Consider the following 23360-nt stretch of genomic DNA (forward strand, 5'->3'; position numbering starts at 1 on the left):
GTATAAGGAAGAATCCGAAAAAAATATGAGAAATCAAAGGGAAGTCTGGAGAATAGAAGAAAATCCGGAAGAATCCGAGGGAACACGAACAAAACGAGAGAACGAAACTGAATTCGAGAGAATCTCAGAGAAACCGAAAGAATTTGAGAGAATTTGGAAAAAGTCCGAGGAAATACGACGAAATCTGAGAGAGTCTAGAAAAAATCCAAAAGAATACGCGAGAATACGGGAAAATCCGAGAGAATCAAAGTGAATTTGAGAGAATCCTAGAGAATCCCAAAGAATATAAAAGATTTCCGAAAAAATCCGAGATAATAAGAAACAATCTAAGGAAATTCGAAAAATAAAAGAGGAACCTGAAGAATACGAGAGAATACAAAATCTTCTTAGAGAATTCGCGAGAAATTGGAAGAATCCGAAATAATCTGAACAAAATGTGAGAGAATCCAAAGAAACTCAGGAGAATAGAAGAGAATCCTGAACGATCTGAAAGAATACGAGGGAATACGAATAAATTCCAGAGAGTCCGAAAAAGAGAAACGAGAAAATCAAAGTGAATTCGAAAGAACCTCAAAGAATCCGAAAGAATATAAGAGAATTCGGAAAAAATATGACACCATACGAAAAAATTCGAGAGTCTGAAAGAATCCGAAAAAATATGAGAGAATACGAAAAATTTCAATAGAATAATAAAAAATCCAAGAGAATGCACAGAAATTCGAGAGAATCCGAGAAAATACGAAAAGAATCCAAACAATAAGAGAAAATCCGGTCAATTTATAAGAAGACAAGAGAGAATCCGAAGAAATATGTAAAAATAAGAGAAAATCCAAGGAAATTCGGGAGAATAGAAAAGAATCCGAAAGAATCTGAAAGAATACGAGGGAATAGGTTGAAATCCGAGGAAACACAACTGAATTCGAGACAATCCGAAAGAAACCGAAAGAATATGAGAGAATTCGAAAAAAAATTGACAAAATACGAAAAAATTCAGTAGAATACGAAAAACTCCGAGAAAATGAAAGCGAATTTGAGAGAATCCCAGAGAATTCGAAAGAATATGTGACAATTCGTCAAAAATTTCAGATAGTACAAAAAAAATCCGAAATTAATACAAAAAATCTGAAAGAATTCGAAATAATACTTTGAGAATCCAAAAAACTCGAAGGAATCCCAAGCAAATTCGAAAGAGAGAGAAAGCTGAAGAATACGAGCGAAAACAAAATGTTTTTAGAGGATCCGAGAATATAGGAAGACCCCGAAAAAAATATGAGAAATCAAAGGGAATTCTGGAGAATAGAAGAAAATCAGGAAGAATCCGAGGGAACACGAACAAAACGAGAGAACGAAACTGAATTCGAGAGAATCTCAGAGAAACTGAAAGAACATGAGAGAATGTGGAAAAAATCCGAGGAAATACGACGAAATCTGAGAGAGTCTAGAAAAAATCCAAAAGAATACGCGAGAATACGGGAAAATCCGAGAGAATCAAAGTGAATTTGAGAGAATCCTAGAGAATCCGAAAGAATATAAAAGATTTCCGAAAAAATCCGAGATAATAAGAAAAAATCTAAGGAAATTCGAAAAATAAAAGAGGAATCTGAAGAATACGAGAGAATACAAAATCTTCTTAGAGAATTCGCGAGAAATTGGAAGAATCCGAAAGAATGTGAACAGAATGTGAGAGAATCCAAAGAAACTCGGGAGAATAGAAGAGAATCCTGAAGGATCTGAAAGAATACGAGGGAATACGAATAAATTCCAGAGAGTCCGAAAAAGAGAAACGAGAAAATCAAAGTGAATTCGAAAGAACCTCAAAGAATCCGAAAGAATATAAGAGAATTCGGAAAAAATATGACACCATACGAAAAAATTCGAGAGTCTGAAAGAATCCGAAAAAATATGAGAGAATACGAAAAATTTCAATAGAATAATAAAAAATCCAAGAGAATGCACAGAAATTCGAGAGAATCCGAGAAAATACGAAAAGAATCCAAACAATAAGAGAAAATCCGGTCAATTTATAAGAAGACAAGAGAGAATCCGAAGAAATATGTAAAAATAAGAGAAAATCCAAGGAAATTCGGGAGAATAGAAAAGAATCCGAAAGAATCTGAAAGAATACGAGGGAATAGGTTGAAATCCGAGGAAACACAACTGAATTCGAGACAATCCGAAAGAAACCGAAAGAATATGAGAGAATTCGAAAAAAAATTGACAAAATACGAAAAAATTCAGTAGAATACGAAAAACTCCGAGAAAATGAAAGCGAATTTGAGAGAATCCCAGAGAATTCGAAAGAATATGTGACAATTCGTCAAAAATTTCAGATAGTACAAAAAAAATCCGAAATTAATACAAAAAATCTGAAAGAATTCGAAATAATACTTTGAGAATCCAAAAAACTCGAAGGAATCCCAAGCAAATTCGAAAGAGAGAGAAAGCTGAAGAATACGAGCGAAAACAAAATGTTTTTAGAGGATCCGAGAATATAGGAAGACCCCGAAAAAAATATGAGAAATCAAAGGGAATTCTGGAGAATAGAAGAAAATCAGGAAGAATCCGAGGGAACACGAACAAAACGAGAGAACGAAACTGAATTCGAGAGAATCTCAGAGAAACTGAAAGAACATGAGAGAATGTGGAAAAAATCCGAGGAAATACGACGAAATCTGAGAGAGTCTAGAAAAAATCCAAAAGAATACGCGAGAATACGGGAAAATCCGAGAGAATCAAAGTGAATTTGAGAGAATCCTAGAGAATCCGAAAGAATATAAAAGATTTCCGAAAAAATCCGAGATAATAAGAAAAAATCTAAGGAAATTCGAAAAATAAAAGAGGAATCTGAAGAATACGAGAGAATACAAAATCTTCTTAGAGAATTCGCGAGAAATTGGAAGAATCCGAAAGAATGTGAACAGAATGTGAGAGAATCCAAAGAAACTCGGGAGAATAGAAGAGAATCCTGAAGGATCTGAAAGAATACGAGGGAATACGAATAAATTCCAGAGAGTCCGAAAAAGAGAAACGAGAAAATCAAAGTGAATTCGAAAGAACCTCAAAGAATCCGAAAGAATATGAGAGAATTCGGAAAAAATACGATACCATACGAAAAAATTCGAGAGAGTCTGAAAGAATCCGAAAAAATAAGAGAGAATACGAAAAATTTCAATAGAATAAGAAAAAATCCAAGAGAATGAAACTGAATTTGGGAGAATCTCAGAGAATCCGAAAAAATACGAGAGAATGCACAGAAATTCGAGAGAATCCGAGAGAATACGAAAAGAATCCAAACAATAAGAGAAAATCCGGTCAATTTATAAGAAGACAAGAGAGAATCCGAGGAAATCCGTAAAAATAAGAGAAAATCCAAGGGAATTCGGGAGAATAGAAAAGAAACCGAAAAAATCTGAAAGAATACGAGGGAATATGAGAGAATTTGGAAAAAATTCGAGGAAATACGAAGAAATTCGAGAGGGCCTGAAAAAATGCGAGAAGAGACGAAAATAGTCCAAGAGAATTCAGCAAAACAAAAGAGAATCTGAAAGAATCCGAAAGAATATGAAAGAATTCGGAAAAATACGAGATAATCCGAAAAATACGAAAGAATACGTAGAAATTCGAGAGAATCCGAGAGAATACTAGTGAATTCCAAATTTTATTGGAGGATCTGAAAGAATCCGGAAGAATTCGAAAAAATAAGGGAGAATCCAAGGAAATTCAGGGGAATACGAAAATAATTGTAGGAAACGCGAAAGAATCCGAAAAAAATGTGAAAAAGTCCAAAGAAAGATTACAAAAATTACCGAGGAATATGTGAGAATACGAAAACATTTCGAGAGGATTCGGAAAGAATTTAATAGAATCTAGGGAATTTAAGAGAATTCGGAATAATTAGAAAAAATCCCAGTGAATCCGAGAGAATTTGAAAATAACTCGATAGAAGCTGACAGAATCCGAAAGAATCCGAAAAAATCCGTTTTGGAGTTATATACCTTTAAATTTGAAAAACTCAAAAATGTTACCTTTCTATTTATTCAATTCTCTAAATTAAACGAATTAATTATCAGGTCTAAAAATTGACACACAGAACTAGAAAACTCCAAGGAATCGATTGCTCCAAACTGAAATGGAGTCTTTTTCCGTGTTGGAGTTATGTCCCGTTGAATTTGAAAAAAGGTTGTTTCTTTAACTTGAAAATGACACCTCAGCTTATATTCGTCGCTCCAAACTAAACGGATCGAGTATTTGCTCTGAAAATTTGCTCACAATACTAGAAAACTTCAAGGAATCGAATCCTGCAAACCGCGATACTGATTTTTGTGCCGTTTTGGCGTTATAACTCGTTAAATTTAAAAAAAAAGACTGTTTTTTTGTTTAACTCAAAAATGACACCTTCCTATATTTATTCTTCTCTCCAAACTAAACCAATCGATTTAGAAAACAACTGTAAATTGTGGCTCCACATTTGACTGTTTGAAAAATTATTTTGACACTGTGTATAAAAAAAAATTCTTGAAAAAATTATTATGACTTCAAAGATGTGCGATAGCGACGTGAAACAAAAAACATAAGAACAATTTTTTAATAACAGTAATGTGCAGTGTATTGGCAACTTAAACTTGAATAAAATTCCGCACATTGTTGAAATAAATTTGGTCTTGATAATACGTCAAGAGTAAGTACCGAATCTTTCCTATCAGACTCATTCGCAAATTCGTGCACTTTCAAAAATCAGTTTCGAGCCACCTGTACAACCTGGAAACAACAAACCGAGCTTCCTAGAGAAAACGCCTCTAAAAATAACCGCCGTCCCCCCATTTTGCAACCAGGAAAATGCCCATTCGAAATACACTTGTTTTCAGCCGATTTGCACAAACAAAATTTATTGGCCAAAACTAGCTGTAACCGGACTAAGCTCAATTTATTTTCGTCGGTTTCAAAATTTTCCGAGCGTATTTGGCATATGGATTTACGGCTTTATTTGCGGTGACGTGTCTGTAAAATTTTATTGCACTTATTTTTAGGCCGCACGACACATTAAAAACGCTTAAATGCGAACCCACTTTCCTCGGAATTGTCGCTCTTTTTCGAAACAAAAATAGACTTATAATTAAAATAATAATAATAATAATAATTTTTTATGAAAATGGTCTGCACTTTTGGTGCTGTTTGTACAGTAGATGATCGCTTCCAGCACGTGACAGTGTTTTTGAACTTAATTAGACAGGTGTTTGTCCAGCGATTAAGTTAAATTGTGGTTCGAGTGTGGCAATCACGGTTTGATTTTTGTGGAAGTCGGTAAAGTTCCACTGCCAAGTTCGTCCTTAGCGTCATTACCAAACCTTCAATTGTAAAATCCCCAAATGACACGTGGGTGGAATGACAGCACGTGCTCCCTATTAAAAAAGAAAATCGAATGCAGCCTGCATAAATGTCAAGAAATTGGTCTAAAGCAGGTATAATAACGCAATTAAAGCGTGTCCCACATTTCCATTGGAATAACGAAATTGCCATAACCCTACTCTCGAAGTCCACCTTATAAATTTCATTAAGCCGTCGTTCAATTTGTTATCGATAAAGCAGAGCTCTTAATTTAGCGAATAAAATATGTCAATACCACGGATTCCTGCTACAGTATTCAAATCGAGTTCACACCTAGTGTTATTGTCTGGGACAAGTACGCGTCCTTGCCGATGGACCAGTTCTTCTTGACCGCCTGTATATCGGATTTCCGCCAAAAATGCTGGAAAAGCCCGATAAATCAAACCGGCTCGACACATATGCGACGTTTCAAAAATAGTAATTAAGAGTTTCGCGTTTTTGCGAGCGGTTTGATAACAGATCATGAATGCAGGTCAGGGCCGGCCCCAGTCTTACTTATTAATTTTCAAATGGTAAATGTAGCGGAGCGGTGTTGGCCCGCTGAATTAATGATGAGTTTTACTAATTCAGAAAGAATGTTCCTCGTAATAGGCGTAATTGCGGCCCGCAAACAGCGTTCTTTTTTCGGCCTAAGCACATGTTTAAGGATTCAATCAATAAAACTCGGATTTTATTTCAAAAATAAACACGGAGATGATTCGACATTGCATCGCTAATGAGCGAAATGTAGCGGAAAGGTCGACGAATTAAACTGTTGCCAAATGTGGCATTGGAGCTATTTCTAGTCCACATTTTTCCTCAGCTTTATTACAAATTAAATTATGGATGCAAATTAGCTTAAATTAAATTACGTTTAATAAATTCGACAAGATTCCGGCGCTGTGTCGGAGCGGCCCACGGGCCCATCATTTAAATAATTTATTAATCATAACACTTCATTTTTATGCGTGCTCGCGTGTAAATTTACACTAATTAAGATTATTAATTAATCAGATTAAGTGATTGTCGCTACTCAATTTGTTTGACGGATTTCGCGGCTAATAATTATCAATATTAGCATCATTTCCGTCCTACGTATTGTTGCGGTTTAAAAATTGCCGTATTGCCTTGCGTTGTTCCTTTACGGGCGATTTTTCGCTGCGAAGCCCTTGGTGTTCATTGCCAGTTTGCCAAGCTCCAACTATTCCTAGAAATCCGAGCGATTAATCATACGTCACCAGGTGACCAGTTATTGTTTCAAAGTAATCGCGTTTTTAATTTTTCGTCTTACTTCAAAGACTCGATTGTTGCGTATTTGCTACTAGAGCCAAAAAATCGACTTGATTAATTGAGGGGATCGAGCCAAATTTTCGAGATTCGAGCCTTGGCTTAAGGTTCTGTGAATTGTCTCTGACCGGATAGTTTGATAGAATTGTGGTATTTTAAACCGGAATTAATTGACGTCACGGATTTGTAAAATATTGCTTAGTTTGTTGGGAGACCTCGACATGCATTTAATGTTAAGTAACTGATATTAGATGTCACACGTTTTTGTTTTTTTTTAATAACGATTTTTTTTCACGTGGCTTAAAGTGCAAGAAAATCGTTGATTCAAAAATCCAGGTCGAATTTAAAAATATTTTATCATTGTCCAAGATCAAGTCGCCGCCTCCAGGTTTTATTTTCAACTGCATTCCGTTTTTCTTACATTAAAAACGGAAATTATTTGCTGTTTGTTTATTTTTCTAGACCCAGATCCCATAATTGAAAAGTAAATTTTGTCAGATTGAGTGAAAAGTGTCTGGGAATTTTCATTCCCTGGAATCTTATGTAAGATTTTTCAAACAACGGAAGAAAAACATTTTGATTTATAGTTAGCTTTGTTAATTTTCGAATTACTGGATTGATTGTTGTTAAAGTTTAGATGAATGTTTAGAATATCCTGTAGATAGGAAAATGTTGACCAAAATTTCTCATCTCAAAAATTTGCCCAGTACATGCTAGTTAAAATGGGCAAAAATAATGTTTCTACTTATAAGTTTTTCAAAAAAAAGTCAAAAAATTGTACACCAAAATTTTATACTTTAACTACAAATTGTTTTGAAATCATAATTCCTCTGTCCATCCCTTTAAAAATTTGATGACGTCATATCAAAATTTTAGCAAGAGTTAGGGTAAAAAATAAAATTTCTAAAAAAATGTACTGAATTAATTAAACGATTTTTTATTTCGACAAAATACCAACACTGATTCCAGAAAATTGTGATTATAAAGCCTAGGCAGAAGACAATGAAATTATATAAAAATATATAGGGTGTTTTACTAAAAAAAGAAAACTAAGTTGTCTGCTATTCCTTAAAAATAGTACACTCTATACGGTTAAAATTAATTTTAGAGTACAGTCCTTAAAGAACTGTACAACTGTGGACTTTTTTCTGTCTTTAATAGTTATAAAAAAATATAGAATCAACTTTTATAATTTATCTAGAAAACTCGGTCTCTATAAATCATCTAGTAGGATTAAATTTTTAAGGTCTGATGAGTTTCAAAATTTTAATATACATACATATGTCGAACGATGAGAATTTTGGAAATTTTTGAATTACTTGAAAGTAGAAAATTTAGAAGTTATAAATTATTTTTGATTATTCAGGGTGATCTCTCTAAAGGGAAACATACAACTTATTTTTTTTTAATGAAACCCACTATATATTTTTACATAATTTGATCGACCTCTTCTTAGGAATTACAATCACGACTTAGTTTTGAAATTCCAAAGCGACGTTGCCACGTTATTCCGATTTTTTTGAAATTTTGTCAGAAAAAGTCACCTAAGTTGCAATATTTTGTGGCGAGATAAACGTACGGCCTTTGTACAATACACCAATGAAATACAGGGTGTTCCATTTAAAAAAAAACTGACATATTGATATTTGAAAATTATAAACACTTAGAATTTTTTTTATAAACACTGTGTAACACAGATTTTAAAAATAACCCAGTTGCGATTTTTTATGCCAAAAGATTTCAAGAAAATTCGAATAACGTGGCAACGTCGCATCGGTGCTTTAACTATAAGGCCTAGGAAGAACCTAGTGATAATTTTTAAAAATATATATGGTGGTTTATTTAAAAAAAACTAAGCTGTGCGTTACACCTTAAAACACAACACTCTGTATGGTTAAAAATAATTTCAGTGTGTAGTCCTCAAAGAACTGTACAAATTCGGTCTTTATTTTGTTTTTATTGTGCTTCAGGGGCGAGGGAAGTTCTCTTGAATAAATATATCTAGTACAACTAGGCTTTTAAGCTCAGATGAATTTCAAAGTTTTAATAGATTGTGGGAATTTTTGAATTACTTGAAACTAGAAAATAGATAAAATTAGTAGAAATTATAAATTATGTTTAACTACATATACAGGGTGATTTGTTGAAAGCGCAACACAACTTAGTTTTTATAAATTGAAAACACTGTATTTTTTTACATAGTTTGTTGGATCTCTTCTTAGAGTTTACAACCACAGTTTATTTTTGAAATTCTGAAGCGACGTTGCCACGTTATTCCAATTTTCGAATTTATTTTACAAAAATTCGCAATATAGTTATTTTTTAAATCTGTGTTAAAATATTTTGTGACGAGATAAAAGTACGCCGTTTGAGAACAAAAAAATAGAGTAAGATACACCCGTAAAGTACAGGGTGTTCTATTTGAAAAAACTGAAATATCGATATTTGAAAATTATAAACTCTTTGAATTTTTGTATAAACACTGTGTATGTTAAAATTTGATTTAATAATAAAGCGTATCTTTATTTATGCCTTGACAAAATATTGTAACACAGATTTTAAAAATAACCTTATTGAGATTTTTTTTGACAAAAGATTTCAAGAAAATTGGAATAACGTGGCAACGTCGTGTCGGCTGGTTATAAAGCCTAGAAAAAAGTTAGTGAGATATTGTAAAAATACATAGGGTGTCTTTGACTTTTTTTTCTAATAATTAATAAAATATCGAGGACCACGTTGTTTGATTGTGCTTCAGGGGCGAGGGAGGTTCTCTCTCAATAAATATGTCCAGTAGGACTCGGCTTTAAAGGTCAACTGAGTTTCAGAATTTTTATAGATGTCGAACGATTACAATTTTGGCAATTTTTGAATTGCTTGAAACTAGAAAATTTGTAAGATTACTAGAATTTATAAATTATTTTTAACTATACAGGGTGATTTGTTGAAGGCGCAACACAACTTAGTTTTTGTAAATGAAACACCCTACACATTTTAATTTAATTTAATCGACATTTTGTTAGAGTTTACAACCACAGCTTATTTTTGAAATTTTGAAGCGACGTTGCCACGTTATTTCAATTTTCTTGAATTTTTTGACAAAAAAACGCAATAGTAATTTTTAAAATCCGTGTAACAATTTTTGTTATGAGATAGCGGTACGCAATTTGAAAACAAAAAATAGAGTAAAATACAGCAAAAAAATACAGGGTGTTATATTTGAAAAAACTGAATTGATTTAATTAGTGTCACAAAAAGCGCGTACCTTCATTTTTCCATATATATCCATAAAATATTATAACACACATTTTAAAAATAACCCTGCTGAGAAATTTTTTTGCCAAAAGATTTTAAGAAAATTCGAATAACGTGGCAACATCGCGCGGGAACTATGGTTATAAAGCCTGTATATAGAAGTTAAAAAGAAGAATAATAAATGTTGAATGACAAGAATTTTGCGAATTTTTTAATTACGTGAAGCGCCAACCTGACAAAAAAAATCATAAACATTGATAGTCACTCTGATTTTCTCAGGCAATATTTGAAGTGAAATCTAATATTTTATAATTACATAAATTTTCAGACTTTCGTAGAAATTTATATACTGATATAAATTGTCAATTTTTCTTTTGAAAATTATATTTTTAAAACAGACAGACTTCAAACCTGTATTTTCGCATACGTCTAGCTGTGAAAGTTCAAAAAAATTATTTACAAATCACTTTATTAAATAGTTCTTTTTGGTATAGATCCTGAAGTAAATTTACCACCCTAGAGCTGTAATTTGTATAAGAATGAAGGTGCACAAGAGTTCAGTGGTAATTTCACAATATTTTGTTTTAATTTCGGTTTAATCTCCAAAACTACCGGAGCGATTGTCGTCAAATTTTGTATGTATTCTAGCAATATCGTGTAGATGGTAAAACGCTGACCGAGATCTGCTCTAATCATCCCCATCAACAAAGTTATGACGTCACTTCAAGATTTTGCGTATTATTTGTTATTAGAATTAAAAGATAAAATACTGTTATATTTGTGGTCTATGAATCCGTTTTGATTTTTTACCCCAGACATCTCGATTTTGTTAAAGTTTTTTGAAAAAGCTTTGTGTTGTAAGATTTCGAAATCGTACCCTTGATTCTAAACTGTTGTAAACACTGTGGATAATTTACGGCGTTCTTGTTTAAAGTGGAGGTGTAACAGTTTTATAAACTGTGGTTAGTCGGAAACAGAAAAACAAACAAAAGGCGGAGTTTCTGATTGTTTAAATGCCCAGAACGACGCGAACAAAAAATGGAAACTTTTCCCGATGAATGATTAATTAGTGTCGACCTGAAAATAATAGTCCAATCAAGCATAAACCGCCACCAACTTAGTTTTATTTTCACTCCGAGATAATTTAAGTCAGTCGTAATAATAAAACAGTCTAAATTTACTATAACAGATTGATTTTATCGATTCGTAAAAAACGAGCAAACAGCATCGAATTTTCTCCCAGGCGCAACGACTCTTAATAAATTCAGTACACAAGTAATTTCCTCGTGAGCATAAAGTATTTTAATAGCACACTAATGTGGTCCAAATTACTACTCCATAACACAGGTGACATGAGTAAACTTAATTAATGGGATTAATTTAAGCATCGATTATTTCTATTTTTAGTTGAACTTGTCACTAGACCCATCATTTTTATTACACGGCTAGCACGAGCGCGGAGACCACGAGGAAGAAAAGCTTAATCCGGTTTAGTACTTAGCAAAGTTTAGCAAGTGATGTGATTAACAGGAGTTGAGTGGCTCGGTGACTAGATGCGAAAATCGAAAATAAGCGATCTGGGAGTAGATGAACTTGAGATAATGACTGATAATGGACATTTGACCAATGAAAAACAGTATTATGCGAAGGTAACGTACTGCGGGATATGATATTTACAATCGCGGCTAAAGAATATTATTGTACTTGTGACTTTCTTCGAGTGACACCTGTAATTATTCGGATTTTGTTGGAAGCGAATCGCTGCGGGACAACATGGGTTAGTGCCTCATTCATACCGCCGAAAACGCTTTTTTTTAACCGTTCTAAATCCGATTTCTTCGCAGGACTTGATTTCATCGAGGGCCAGGGCGAGGATTTCGAAAGGGCGCTCGAAAATACAGGTAGGATTCAATTTTTTTACGTTATTTTTTTCGTGGTGATTTGTTAGTCCCAGTCCATTAGTAAAATCGATAAGGCACAAACGTTTATTTATAACATTTTTTTCAATAACAGTAATTACTGTTTACTTGTCTGGATAATAACAAGTCGATAAATTTGTGATCGATTGGTTTGCTGTCTCAGGTAGTGGTTGTTTTTGTAACTCATTCTTTCACAAAATTAAGTTTGTACAATTAACCTAATTAATTTTTTCACGGTGAGATTTATTTGCGTGAACAAGGACATAGGCGGGGAATTTCGGGGATTTGTTGGCGCAGGTCGTCACTTGTACAGGTGGTGCCTGCGTAGGGGAGACGAAGGGGTTGTGGACAAAGTTTGTTAAAATTTAATTAAACTTGTAACATGTTTGCTGATTACTGACATTTTTAAAAGTTTATAAATTATGGGCTAAATTGTCAAAAATTCGTAACTTCTACTAGAAACAAAAGAAAATTAAAAAAATATAATTGTGTTTCTTAGATTACATTTTTTACTTTTTTTGGGTTAGTTTCTAAATTAGGCTGCTGCTAAAGTTGAAACAATTTTGGATAAAATTGAGATAAAATTTCTGCCAATTTAGTTACGATGTTTTTCAAAATTTTGACAAAATACGACAGCAGTTTAAAGACAGTTTTATGTATTTCAAGATTTTAAATTTGTAAGGTGTTTACTAACTAGTGACATTTTTAAAACAGTATAAATTATGGATTAAATTTTCAAAAATTTTTAGTCGAAACAAACTCCTACTAGAAAAAGAAGAAAATTAAAAAAAATTAATTGTGTTTCTTAAATTACATTTTTTGCTTTCTTGAGTTAGTGTCTAAAATGGGCTGTTGCTAAATTTGAACAAATTTTGGAAAAAAATGAGATAAAATTTCTCTCATTTTGATTACGATATTTTTAAATATTTTGAAAAAATGCGAGGCCAATGTAAAGACAGTTTTATATATATTTCAAGATATATATTTTAAATTTGTAACATGTGTACTACTTATTGACGTTTTTTAAAAGTTTATAAATTATGACTTAAATTGTCGAAAATTTGTTAACTTCTGCTAGAAAGAAAAGAAAATTAAAAAATTGTAATCGTGTTTCTTAGCTTATATTTTTTGGTTTTTGTTGAGTTAGTTTCTAAATTGGACTGCTGCTAAAGTAAAAAGAAATTGGAAAAAATTGAGATAAAATTTCTCATTTTCGTCAAAAATTTTGAAAAAGTAGGATAGACTTGTAATCCTAAAATTAAGAAATATTTTGACTTTCATCGAGTTAAGTTGGTTAGTATAAGAAAAATACCTTCTACTAATGCTGAACTAATTTTGGATAAAATTGAAATAAAATTTCTCTCATTTTGGTTACGATGTTTGTAAAAATTTTGAAAAAATACAAATACAAAAAAATTTTGCGAAAATAACAGTGTGAAGACAGTTTTATATATTTCAAGACCTATAATTTAAATTTGTAACATATTTACTAAGTAATGACATTTTTAAAAGTTTTTAAATAATGGTTTAACTTGTCAAAAATTTTTATCAGAAAGAAACTCCTATTAGAAAGAAAAGAAAATAAAAAAAAGTAATCGTGTTTCTTAGCTTCTTACATTTTTATTGCTTTTTTTGAGTCAGTTTCTAAATTGGGTTGCTGCTGAAAAATTTTGGAAAAATTTGAGATAAAATTGTTCTCATTTTCGTCAAAAATTTTGATAAAATATTATTGGCTTAAAATCCTAAAATTAAGAAATATCTTTACTTTCATCGAGTTAAGTTAGTTATTATAAGAAAAATACCTTCTACTAAAGCTGAACTAATTTTGAATAAAATTGAATTAAAATTTTTCTCGTTTTGGTTACGATGTTAGAAAAAATACCGTAACAGTGTGAAGATAGTTTTATATATTCCAAGAAATATAATTTAAATTTGTAACATATTTACCAAGTACATAATGACATTTTCAAAAGTTTTTAAATAATGGTTTAACTTGTCAAAAATTTTTAACAGAAAGAAACTCCTACCAGAAAGAAAAGAAAAGAAAATGTAATCGTGTTTCTTAGCTTCTTACATTTTTATTGGTTCTTTTTTAGTTAGTTTCTAAATTGGGTTGCTGCTAAAGTAGACAAATTTTTGGGAAAAATTGTTCTCATTTTCGTCAAAAATTTTGAAAAAATACTGTAGGCTTAAAATCCTAAAATTAAGAAGTATCTTGACTTTCATCGAGTTAAGTTAGTTACTATAAAAAAATACCTTCTACCAAAGCTGAACTAATTTTAGATAAAATTGAATTAAAACTTCTCTCATTTGGTTACGATGTTTGTAAAAATTTTGAAAAAATACAAATACAAAAAAATTTTGAGAAAATAACAGTGTGAAGACAGTTTTATATATTTCAAGACCTATAATTTAAATTTGTAACATATTTACCAAGTAATGACATTTTTAAAAGTTTTTAAATAATAGTTTAACTTGTCAAAAAATTTTATCAGAAAGAAACTCCTACTAGGAAGAAAAAAAAATGTAATCGTGTTTCTTAGCTTCTTACATTTTTATAGTTTTTTTTTGAGTTAGCTTCTAAATTTGGTTGCTGCTTAATTAGAAAAAATTTTGGAAAAAATTGAGATAAAATTGTTCTCATTTTCGCCAAAAATTTTGAAAAAGTACTATAGGCCTAAAATTCTAAAATTAAGAAGTATCTTGACTCTCATCGAGTTAAGTTAGTTAGTATAAGAAAAATACCTTCTACTAAAGCTGAACTAATTTAGGATAAAATTGAATTAAAACTTCTCTCATTTTGGTTACGATGTTTGTAAAAATTTTGAAAAATACAAATACAAAAAAATTTTGAGAAAATAACAGTGTGAAGACAGTTTTATATGTTTCAAGACCTATAATTTAAATTTGTAACATATTTACTAAGTAATGACATTTTTAAAAGTTTTTAAATAATGATTTAACTTGTCAAAAATTTTTATCAGAAAGAAACTCCTACTAGAAAGAAAAAAAATGTAATCGTGTTTCTTACCTACTTACATTTTTATTGCTTTTTTTTAGTTAGTTTCTAAATTGGGTTGCTGCTAAAGTAGACAAAATTTTGGAAAAAATTGAGATAAAATTGTTCTCATTTTCGTCAAAAATTTTGAAAAAATACTGTAGGCTTAAAATCCTAAAATTAAGAAGTATTTTGACTTTCATTGAGTTAAGTTAGTTAGTATAAGAAAAATACCTTCTACTAAAGCTGAACTAATTTTGGAAAAAATTGAATTAAAATTTCTCGCATTTTGGTTACGATGTTTGTAAAAATTTTGAAAAAATACAAATACAAAAAGATTTTGAGAAAATAACAGTGTGAAGACAGTTTTATATATTTCAAGACATATAATTTAAATTTGTGACATATTTACTAAGTAATGACATTTTTAGAAGTTTTTAAATAATGATTTAACTTGTCAAAAATTTTTATCAGACAGAAACTCCTACTAGAAAGAAAAAAAATGTAATCGTGTTTCTTAGCTTCTTACATTTTTATTCCTTTTTTTAGTTAGTTTCTAAATTGGGTTGCTGCTAATGTAGAAAAAATTTTGGAAAAAATTGAGATAAAATTGTTTTCATTTTCGTCAAAAATTTTGAAAAAATACTATTGGCTTAAAATCCTAAAATTAAGAAATATCTTGACTTTCATCGAGTTAAGTTAGTTACTAAAAGAAAAATACCTTCTACTAAAGCTGAACTAATTTTGGATAAAATTGAATTAAAATTTCTCTCATTTTGGTTATGATGTTTGTAATAATTTTGAGAAAATACACATATAAAAAAATTTTGAGAAAATAACAGTGTGAAGACAGTTTTATATATTTCAAGACCTATAATTTAAATTTGTAACAATTTACTAAGTAATGACATTTTTAAAAGTTTTTAAATAATGGTTTAACTTGTCAAAATTTTTGATCAGAAACACAAATTCCTACTAGAAAGAAAAGAAAATAAAAAAACTGTAATCGTGTTACTTAGCTTACATTTTATGCTTTTCTTTTGAGTTAGTTTCTAAATTGGATTGCTGCTAAAGTAGAAAAAATTTTGAAAAAAATTGAGATAAAATTTCTCTCATTTTCGTCAAAAATTTGGAAAAAATACTATAGGCTTAAAATCCTAAAATTAAGAAGTATTTTGACTTTCATTGAGTTAAGTTAGTTAGTATAAGAAAAATACCTTCTACTAAAGCTGAGCTAATTTTGGAAAAAATTGAATTAAAATTTCTCTCATTTTGGTTACGATGTTTGTAAAAATTTTGAAAAAATACAAATACAAAAAAATTTTGAGAAAATAACAGTGTGAAGACAATTTTATATATTTCAAGACATAATTTAAATTTGTAACATATTTACTAAGTAATGATATTTTTAAAAGTTTTTAAATAATGGTTTAACTTGTCAAAATTTTTGATCAGAAACACAAATTCCTACTAGAAAGAAAAGAAAATAAAAAAACTGTAATCGTGTTACTTAGCTTACATTTTATGCTTTTCTTTTGAGTTAGTTTCTAAATTGGATTGCTGCTAAAGTAGACAAAATTTTGGAAAAAATTGAGATAAAATTTCTCTCATTTTCGTCAAAAATTTGGAAAAAATACTATACGCTTAAAATCTTAAAATTAAGAAATATCTTGACTTTCATCGAGTTAAGTTAGTTAGTATAAGAAAAATACCTTCTGCTAAAGCTGAACTAATTTTGGATAAAATTGAATTAAAATTTCTCTTATTTTGGTTGCGTTGTTTGTAAAAATTTTGAAAAAATACAAATACAAAAAAATTTTGAGAAAATAACACTGTGAAGACAGTTTTATATATTTCAAGACATATAATTTAAATTTGTAACATATTAACTAAGGAATGACACTTTTAAAAGTTTTTAAATAATGGTTTAACTTGTCAAAATTTTTGACCAGAAAAACAAACTCCTACTAGAAAGAAAAGAAAATAAAAAAAACTGTAGTCGTGTTTCTTAGCTTACAGTTTTTGCTTTTCTTTTGAGTTAGTTTCTAAAATGGGTTGCTGCTAAAGTAGAAAAGATTTTGAAAAAAATTGACATAAAATTTCTCTCATTTTCGTCAAAAATTTGGAAAAAATACTATAGGCTTAAAATCCTAAAATTAAGAAATATCTTGTCTTTCATCGAGTTAAGTTAGTATGAGAAAAATACCTTCTACTAATGCTGAACTAACTTTGGATAAAATTGAATTAAAATTTCTCTCATTTTGGTTACGATGTTTGTAAAAATTTTGAAAAAATACAAATACAAAAAAATTTTGAGAAAATGACAGTGTGAAAACAGTTTTATATATTTCAAGACATATAATTTAAATTTGTAACATATTTACTAAGTAATGACATTTTTAAAAGTTTTTAAATAATGGTTTAACTTGTCAAAAATTTTTATTAGAAAGAAATTCCTACTAGAAAGAAAAAAAAATGTAATCGTGTTTCTTAGTTTCTTATATTTTTATTGCTTTTTTTTTAGTTAGTTTCTAAATTGGGTTGCTGCTAAAGTGGAAAAAATTTTGGAAAACATTGAGGTAAAATTGTTCTCATTTTCGTCAAAAATTTTGAAAAAATACTATAGGCTTAAAATCCTAAAATTAAGAAATATCTTGACTTTCATCGAGTTAAGTTAGTTAGTATGAGAGAAATGCCTTCTACTAATGCTGAACTAATTTTGGATAAAATTGAATTAAAACTTCTCTCATTTTGGTTACTATGTTTGTAAAAATTTTGAAAAAATACACATACAAAAAAATTTTGAGAAAATAACAGTGTGAAGACAGTTTTATATATTTCAAGACTTATAATTTAAATTTGTAACAATTTACTAAGTAATGACATTTTTAAAAGTTTTTAAATAATGGTTTAACTTGTCAAAATTTTTGATCAGAAACACAAACTCCTACTAGAAAGAAAAGAAAATAAAAAAAACTGTAATCGTGTTTCTTAGCTTACATTTTTTGCTTTTCTTTTGAGTTAGTTTCTAAATTGGGTTGCTGCTAATGTAGAAAAAATTTTGGAAAAAATTGAGATAATATTTCTCTCATTTTAGTCAAAAATTTTGAAAAAATATTATAAGCTTAAAATTCTAAAATTAAGAAATATCTTGACTTTCATCGAGTTAAGTTAGTTAGTATGAGAAAAATACCTTCTACTAATGCTGAACTAATTTTGGATAAAATTGAATTGAAATTTCTCTCATTTTAGTTACGATGTTTGTAAAAATTTTGAAAAAAATGCAAATACAAAAAAATTTTGAGAAAATAACAGTGTGAAGACAGTTTTATATATTTCAAGACCTATAATTCAAATTTGCAACATATTTACTAAATAATGACATTTTTAAAAGTTTTTAAATAATGGTTTAACTTGTCAAGAATTTTTATCAGAAAGAAACTCCTACTAGAAAGAAAAGAAAATAAAAAAAACTGTAATCGTGTTTCTTAGCATATATTTTTTGCTTTTTTTTTGTTAATTTCTAAATTGGGTTGCTGCTAAAATAGAAAAGATTTTGAAAATATTGAGATAAAATTGTTCTCATTTTCGTCAAAAACAAACTTAGGAAGAAACTCGTACTAGAAAGAAAAGAAAATAAAAAAAATAATATAATATATAAAGTTGAACAATTTGGAAAAAATTGAAATTTTTCAAGATACATGACATTTTTAAAAGTTTATAAGCAAATTATGTTTTAAATTCGAGTTTAAATTGTCAAAAATGTTTAGAATTAAAAAAAAACATGTTCGCTTAGCTTGAATTTTTTTGCTTTATTTTGGTTTAGTTTTTAAATTGGGCTGCCAAAGTTAAACAAATTTTGGGAAAAATTGAGACAAAATTTGTCTGTTATTGTAGCCACTATGTTTTTAAAAATTTTGAAAAAATACCATAACTTGTAATCATAAAATTTAAAAAAATCTCGACTTTTATCGAATTATGGTAGGTAGTTATGAAAAATACCTTCCTTTTAGATTTTCAATTACCTTATAAACGAAAGAAATGTTTTCCTAATTTCAAATGTAACTTTATAATTGGAAAAATAAATACGAATATTGAAAAAATCACTAAAGATCTAGAAATAAATCTGTTTTGGCGTTTTGAAAATAGTGAATTTTTGAAAGTTGTTGCTTTAACAATCATTCAATGTGGACGAGTTTCTTCTTAAATTAAATTTAAATTTTGGGGCCTAAATTCTTGACATGAATTAAATCTTGTACAAATGTAAATATTAAGGACAGGGTTAACAGAAAATCTGTAATTGATTTGTTTGGTTTGAACATTTTTTTAAGTCTTTCTGTGTTAATTTGTTTGTTTACCGTTTTTCTTGTTTTTTTTTGCTTTAATTACTATCATACATTTTTTTAATAAACTTTTTATTTTGAAATCATTTTCTTTTTATAGGGGAAAACTGTATCATCTACTTTAGTTTTTCTGTTTAAATTTTTTTTTTATGAAACGAAAAACTACAGTGCAGTAGAATTAATTGTCAAAAAAAAATACATGTAAAAACTACTACAAAAAAATAGGAAAATATAGAAGCAACTACATTTGAACACTTTAAAATCACGAGTAGGAACTCACTCTCAGAAGTTAAGCGAGTTAAAGAAAAAGAAAACAAAAATATGAAGTTTAAGACAAAAAGAAAACAAAATCAATACAGAAAAGACTTCAGGGCTCGATCTTTACTTTGAAATAAAGGAACTAAATGGTGGAACATTTAAAATAAAAAGAATGAACAACATAAAAAATATTAAATTATAGTTGAGAAAGTGATACTCTTTCTTAATTTTATTATGAGTTATAAATAACTAATATTAAAACATATATTGATTTTCGTTTTGGTTTTTAAATCTTTGTAGACTTTTATTTGTAAATGTGTCCGTTTTTTGAAAATTCTGTAGACCTGAGAAAAAAATAAGAAAACAAAGACGACTTTTTACAAAAAACAGAAAAAACTGCTTTATCTAAGTCAATTGAATATATGAAACTTTGTTCACAGACAGTATCCTGCTTATTGGTAGCGATATCGCTACAAGACTGCTTAACAATGGAGGCGAAATTCTTTTGAAACACAAATCTTTTCTGTCTCCAAACCAAAAAATCCTTGTCTAGTTCAAGTTTTCAAAATTATTACAGTAATTTTTTGGCGTAACTTCCATTAGTGAAAAATCTTCACACCAGTGTCGCCAACACATGTGCAAGGAAGCGCACCGTCCACTTCCACACCTCACCTTTACCATTTCCACCTTCTACCACTTGTTAATTCCTCGCTACTCTTAAACTTGACCCAGATGGCGGATGAACGACTTTGGGTGTCAATACGATGACGTGCCAAAACCCAATGCTAATCTCAGCCTTGCATAATAATCGCCTCTTAAATTTCCCCCATTGTTCTTCCAGGGTCGCTAAAACCGATCGATTGTTCTAGGTTTCGGAAAATTTCATTTCGCCTTGTTGACAGTATGCGGTCTAATTTATTTGAACACCGCCGTCGGAATAACGATCATCTCGTTCGTCCTCCCGTCGGCGACATGCGACTTCGAGATGTCTTCAGCGGACAAAGGCTGGCTGACGGCCGCCCCCATGCTTGGTGAGTAGCGACGTCATCACCCGTGACGTAAGGCGCGAAAAAATCCAGAAATACGAACCTTGGCCGGTGGGTGTCGTGGAAAGCGTCTTTCGCACTAATTGAACTGTTCAATCAATGTCAATTGAAACTGTCGCAGATAGACAAGCATAAATCAGTTGTAACCTCGACTACGGGATTCTAGAATACCTTCGGAGGAAGGATTTCGCTCCGGTGCGAATTTTAAGCGAAGGTTTCGTTTTTTGACAATTTTTCTCTGGTATTTTAAAAAAGAGATTATTGTGCCAGTGTGCGAAAAATAATTAATTGGTTCAGGGTCGCCTCGGGATTCCCAGAATATTTCGAAAGTGCTTGCTAACGACCGAGTTCTTGGCAGGAGGCAGGTCATTAGTCACTATCAAACTCGTTTCCAAATAGAATGAGACGGATGAGTAATGACCGGGCTTTATAAAATTCCAACGACGCTGGTTTGTTTTCAAAATTTTTCAAAAAAATACGCAGTGACGTCGTCGCGAAATTTTGCTAAGCAATGCCGTTCCAGGTATGGTGATTGGCTCGTATTTTTGGGGATGCCTGGCTGATACAAAGGGACGTAAAACAGTATTAATCGGTGCCTTACTTATGGATGGGTGTTGTGGACTTCTCTCCAGCATCTCTCAAGTGTACTGGTTGTTCATGTTGTTTAGATTCCTCAACGGATTCGCGTAAGTCCGTCACTAGTCGGGTGTCCTCTAACTAACCCCAATGTAGTATAACAGGTGCTATGGGTATTTGCTTCCCCTACTTGGGCGAATTCCAACCGGGGAAGTACCGAGAGACGATTCTCTGTTGGATGGAACTCTTCTGGACTCTTGGGGTTATAGTACTCCCCGGAATCGCCTGGATTATAATTCCTATGGAATTCGTATACGAAGCAGACAATTTCAAGTTTGCTAGTTGGAATTTGTTCGTAGCGACATGCTCCATCCCCAGCCTCCTAATCGGATTTTGGTTATTCTTCTTTCCCGAAAGTCCGAAGTTCTTACTGGAGTGTGGAGAGGCCGAGGAAGCTCTAGAAGTCTTAAAAGATATGTACGCGACTAACACTGGAGACAGCGCTGCGAACTTTCCCGTAAGAAACCCTAACAACTCATCTACTTAACCCCAAATCTCCCCCTTTTCCAGGTTATTAGTTTAAGAGAAAAAGTACGCACAATGAGTGTCGTGTCTCAACAATCCACTCGCAGTATTCGTAGTTTAAGGATAAGAAAACCGAAGGAGCTGAAACTATTGATGCAGGAAATCTGGGAGCAAACCAAAGCCTTGTGCAAGCCCCCACACCTCCGGTACACGGTGATAACCTGTCTAATCCAGTTCGGACTCACCACCAGCTACTACACCCTCATGATCTGGTTCCCGGAGCTTTTCTACCGGTTCGAGGAGTTCGAGTCCGTTCATCCCGGGGAAAAGGCCACCGTCTGCGAAGTCTCTTCGGTTGTCGTTCCACTCAATGCCACCATTCCTTCACATGAAGAATTCTGTGGTGAACCTTTAGCAGATTCCGTTTTTCTTCACACTTTGATCATCGGTCTTGCGTGTATTCCGACGAGTTTCTGGTTGCCGTTGTGTGTGCACAGGTTGGGTGCTAAGTTCTTCTTGGGTGAGTAGCAACCACAGTTCGGGTTAGTATATACTGGGGGTTCAGTTTTCAGTTTGCTGGTGGCCGGTGCCGTCACTTTTGGGCTGTATTTTGTCAATTCGACGACGTCGAATTTGGTTTTGTCGTGTATTTTTGAGGCTTTGACCAGTCTGGGGATCAGTACGGTGTACTGTGTGATGGTTGACTTATTCCCGACGAACTTACGGTAAGGCGCGCATGCGTAATGCAACTGTCGTGTGAAGTTACTGAGGTAGTTTGTTTCAGGGTGATGGCGGCTGCCCTTTCTTTGACCTTCGGTAGGGGCGGCGCCCTTATAGGTAACTTGCTGTTTGGCTTCCTCATCGACTTGAATTGCGTCATCCCGATTGTATTATTCGCCGCCATGTTGCTAGGTATGATTAATTTCAGGGATAAATTCCTTCCTTGCACCTGTTGCCTGATTAATCACTTTCATTACAGGAAGTGGATTGTTGTGTCTCCTGCTGCCAAACACGGGACAAGGAGCTCTGGATTAAACCACCACAACTAGATTTTTTATTATACTATGTGATAATTGTACTTTATTGACAACAAAATACCTGAATCGCATTCGATTTTTTAGGTTAATGTTTGTTAATTCTGTTGACTTGTAAAATGATAATTATTTGTACTCGATTATTTTTGTTAGGATGTTATACGTTTATTTATAGTTAAGTTATTTAGGTGTAAGATATTTATTTATATTTATTTTTTAGAAATACAGCACTTTTCGAATATGTGATTGTTTTTGAAGAAGTGAAAAAGTGCCATTATATATATTTTTTAAATAATTATTGTTTTACATTAGTGGGTGCATGTGGATGTTGTGGACAAAAACAAGAACTCAGTTGGACACGACGTAACCAACTGTTGTTGTTTTTATCTACAAACCGAGGAAAGAACGCATTTTTACGCTCAAATTGTGAAACCAGTAAGATAGGGAACAGTGAGTCCACCTGGTGGCATTTTTATAAAGTTGAGGTGCGGTACAGAGTACAATGTTGATAGAAGTTACAGTTCTAAGTTTTGTTCTGAGATTGTGTTTAGATAGATTTTCGTGTTATCGCCAACGCAGAATTTGTGTTTTGTAGACAAGCCTGTATGGGAATGTATCACACAAGAAACACCATTAAATTTTTATTTAGTAATTCTAGCGATTAATCTAATCCACTACAGTCAAAGATATTGGAAATATTAGATGCGACATGACGTGTAATAACCGTACAGCACATACATGCTCCTTGGCTCCTTCGT

At 31.4% G+C, this 23360-nt stretch overlaps 1 protein-coding gene across 4 annotated transcripts in view; it reads left to right on the forward strand.

Moving 5' to 3' along the window:
* The window catches only part of LOC135142830 (synaptic vesicle glycoprotein 2B-like), a 45522-nt gene extending 22268 nt beyond the window's left edge, over nucleotides 1-23254 (forward strand). For 3 of the 4 annotated variants that reach the window (XM_064074603.1, XM_064074606.1, XM_064074604.1), the window contains exons 2-9: nucleotides 11748-11804; nucleotides 20291-20452; nucleotides 20991-21153; nucleotides 21200-21560; nucleotides 21614-22088; nucleotides 22134-22293; nucleotides 22353-22480; nucleotides 22548-23254. In XM_064074603.1, coding sequence (XP_063930673.1) covers nucleotides 11748-11804; nucleotides 20291-20452; nucleotides 20991-21153; nucleotides 21200-21560; nucleotides 21614-22088; nucleotides 22134-22293; nucleotides 22353-22480; nucleotides 22548-22603 — 1562 coding nt within the window. In that variant the 3' untranslated portion in view covers nucleotides 22604-23254. Of the gene's footprint in view, nucleotides 1-11112; nucleotides 11251-11310; nucleotides 11681-11747; nucleotides 11805-20290; nucleotides 20453-20990; nucleotides 21154-21199; nucleotides 21561-21613; nucleotides 22089-22133; nucleotides 22294-22352; nucleotides 22481-22547 lie in introns of those variants that run through there. The other variant, XM_064074605.1, reaches the window with a different exon arrangement.
* The last annotated feature ends 106 nt before the right edge of the window (nucleotides 23255-23360 follow it).

Source organism: Zophobas morio, unplaced genomic scaffold (genome assembly GCF_036711695.1).
Source record: "Zophobas morio isolate AGI-343-1 ecotype UQ-CSIRO unplaced genomic scaffold, CSIRO_AGI_Zmor_V1 ptg000054l, whole genome shotgun sequence".
In the NCBI taxonomy this organism is placed as follows: domain Eukaryota; kingdom Metazoa; phylum Arthropoda; class Insecta; order Coleoptera; family Tenebrionidae; genus Zophobas; species Zophobas morio.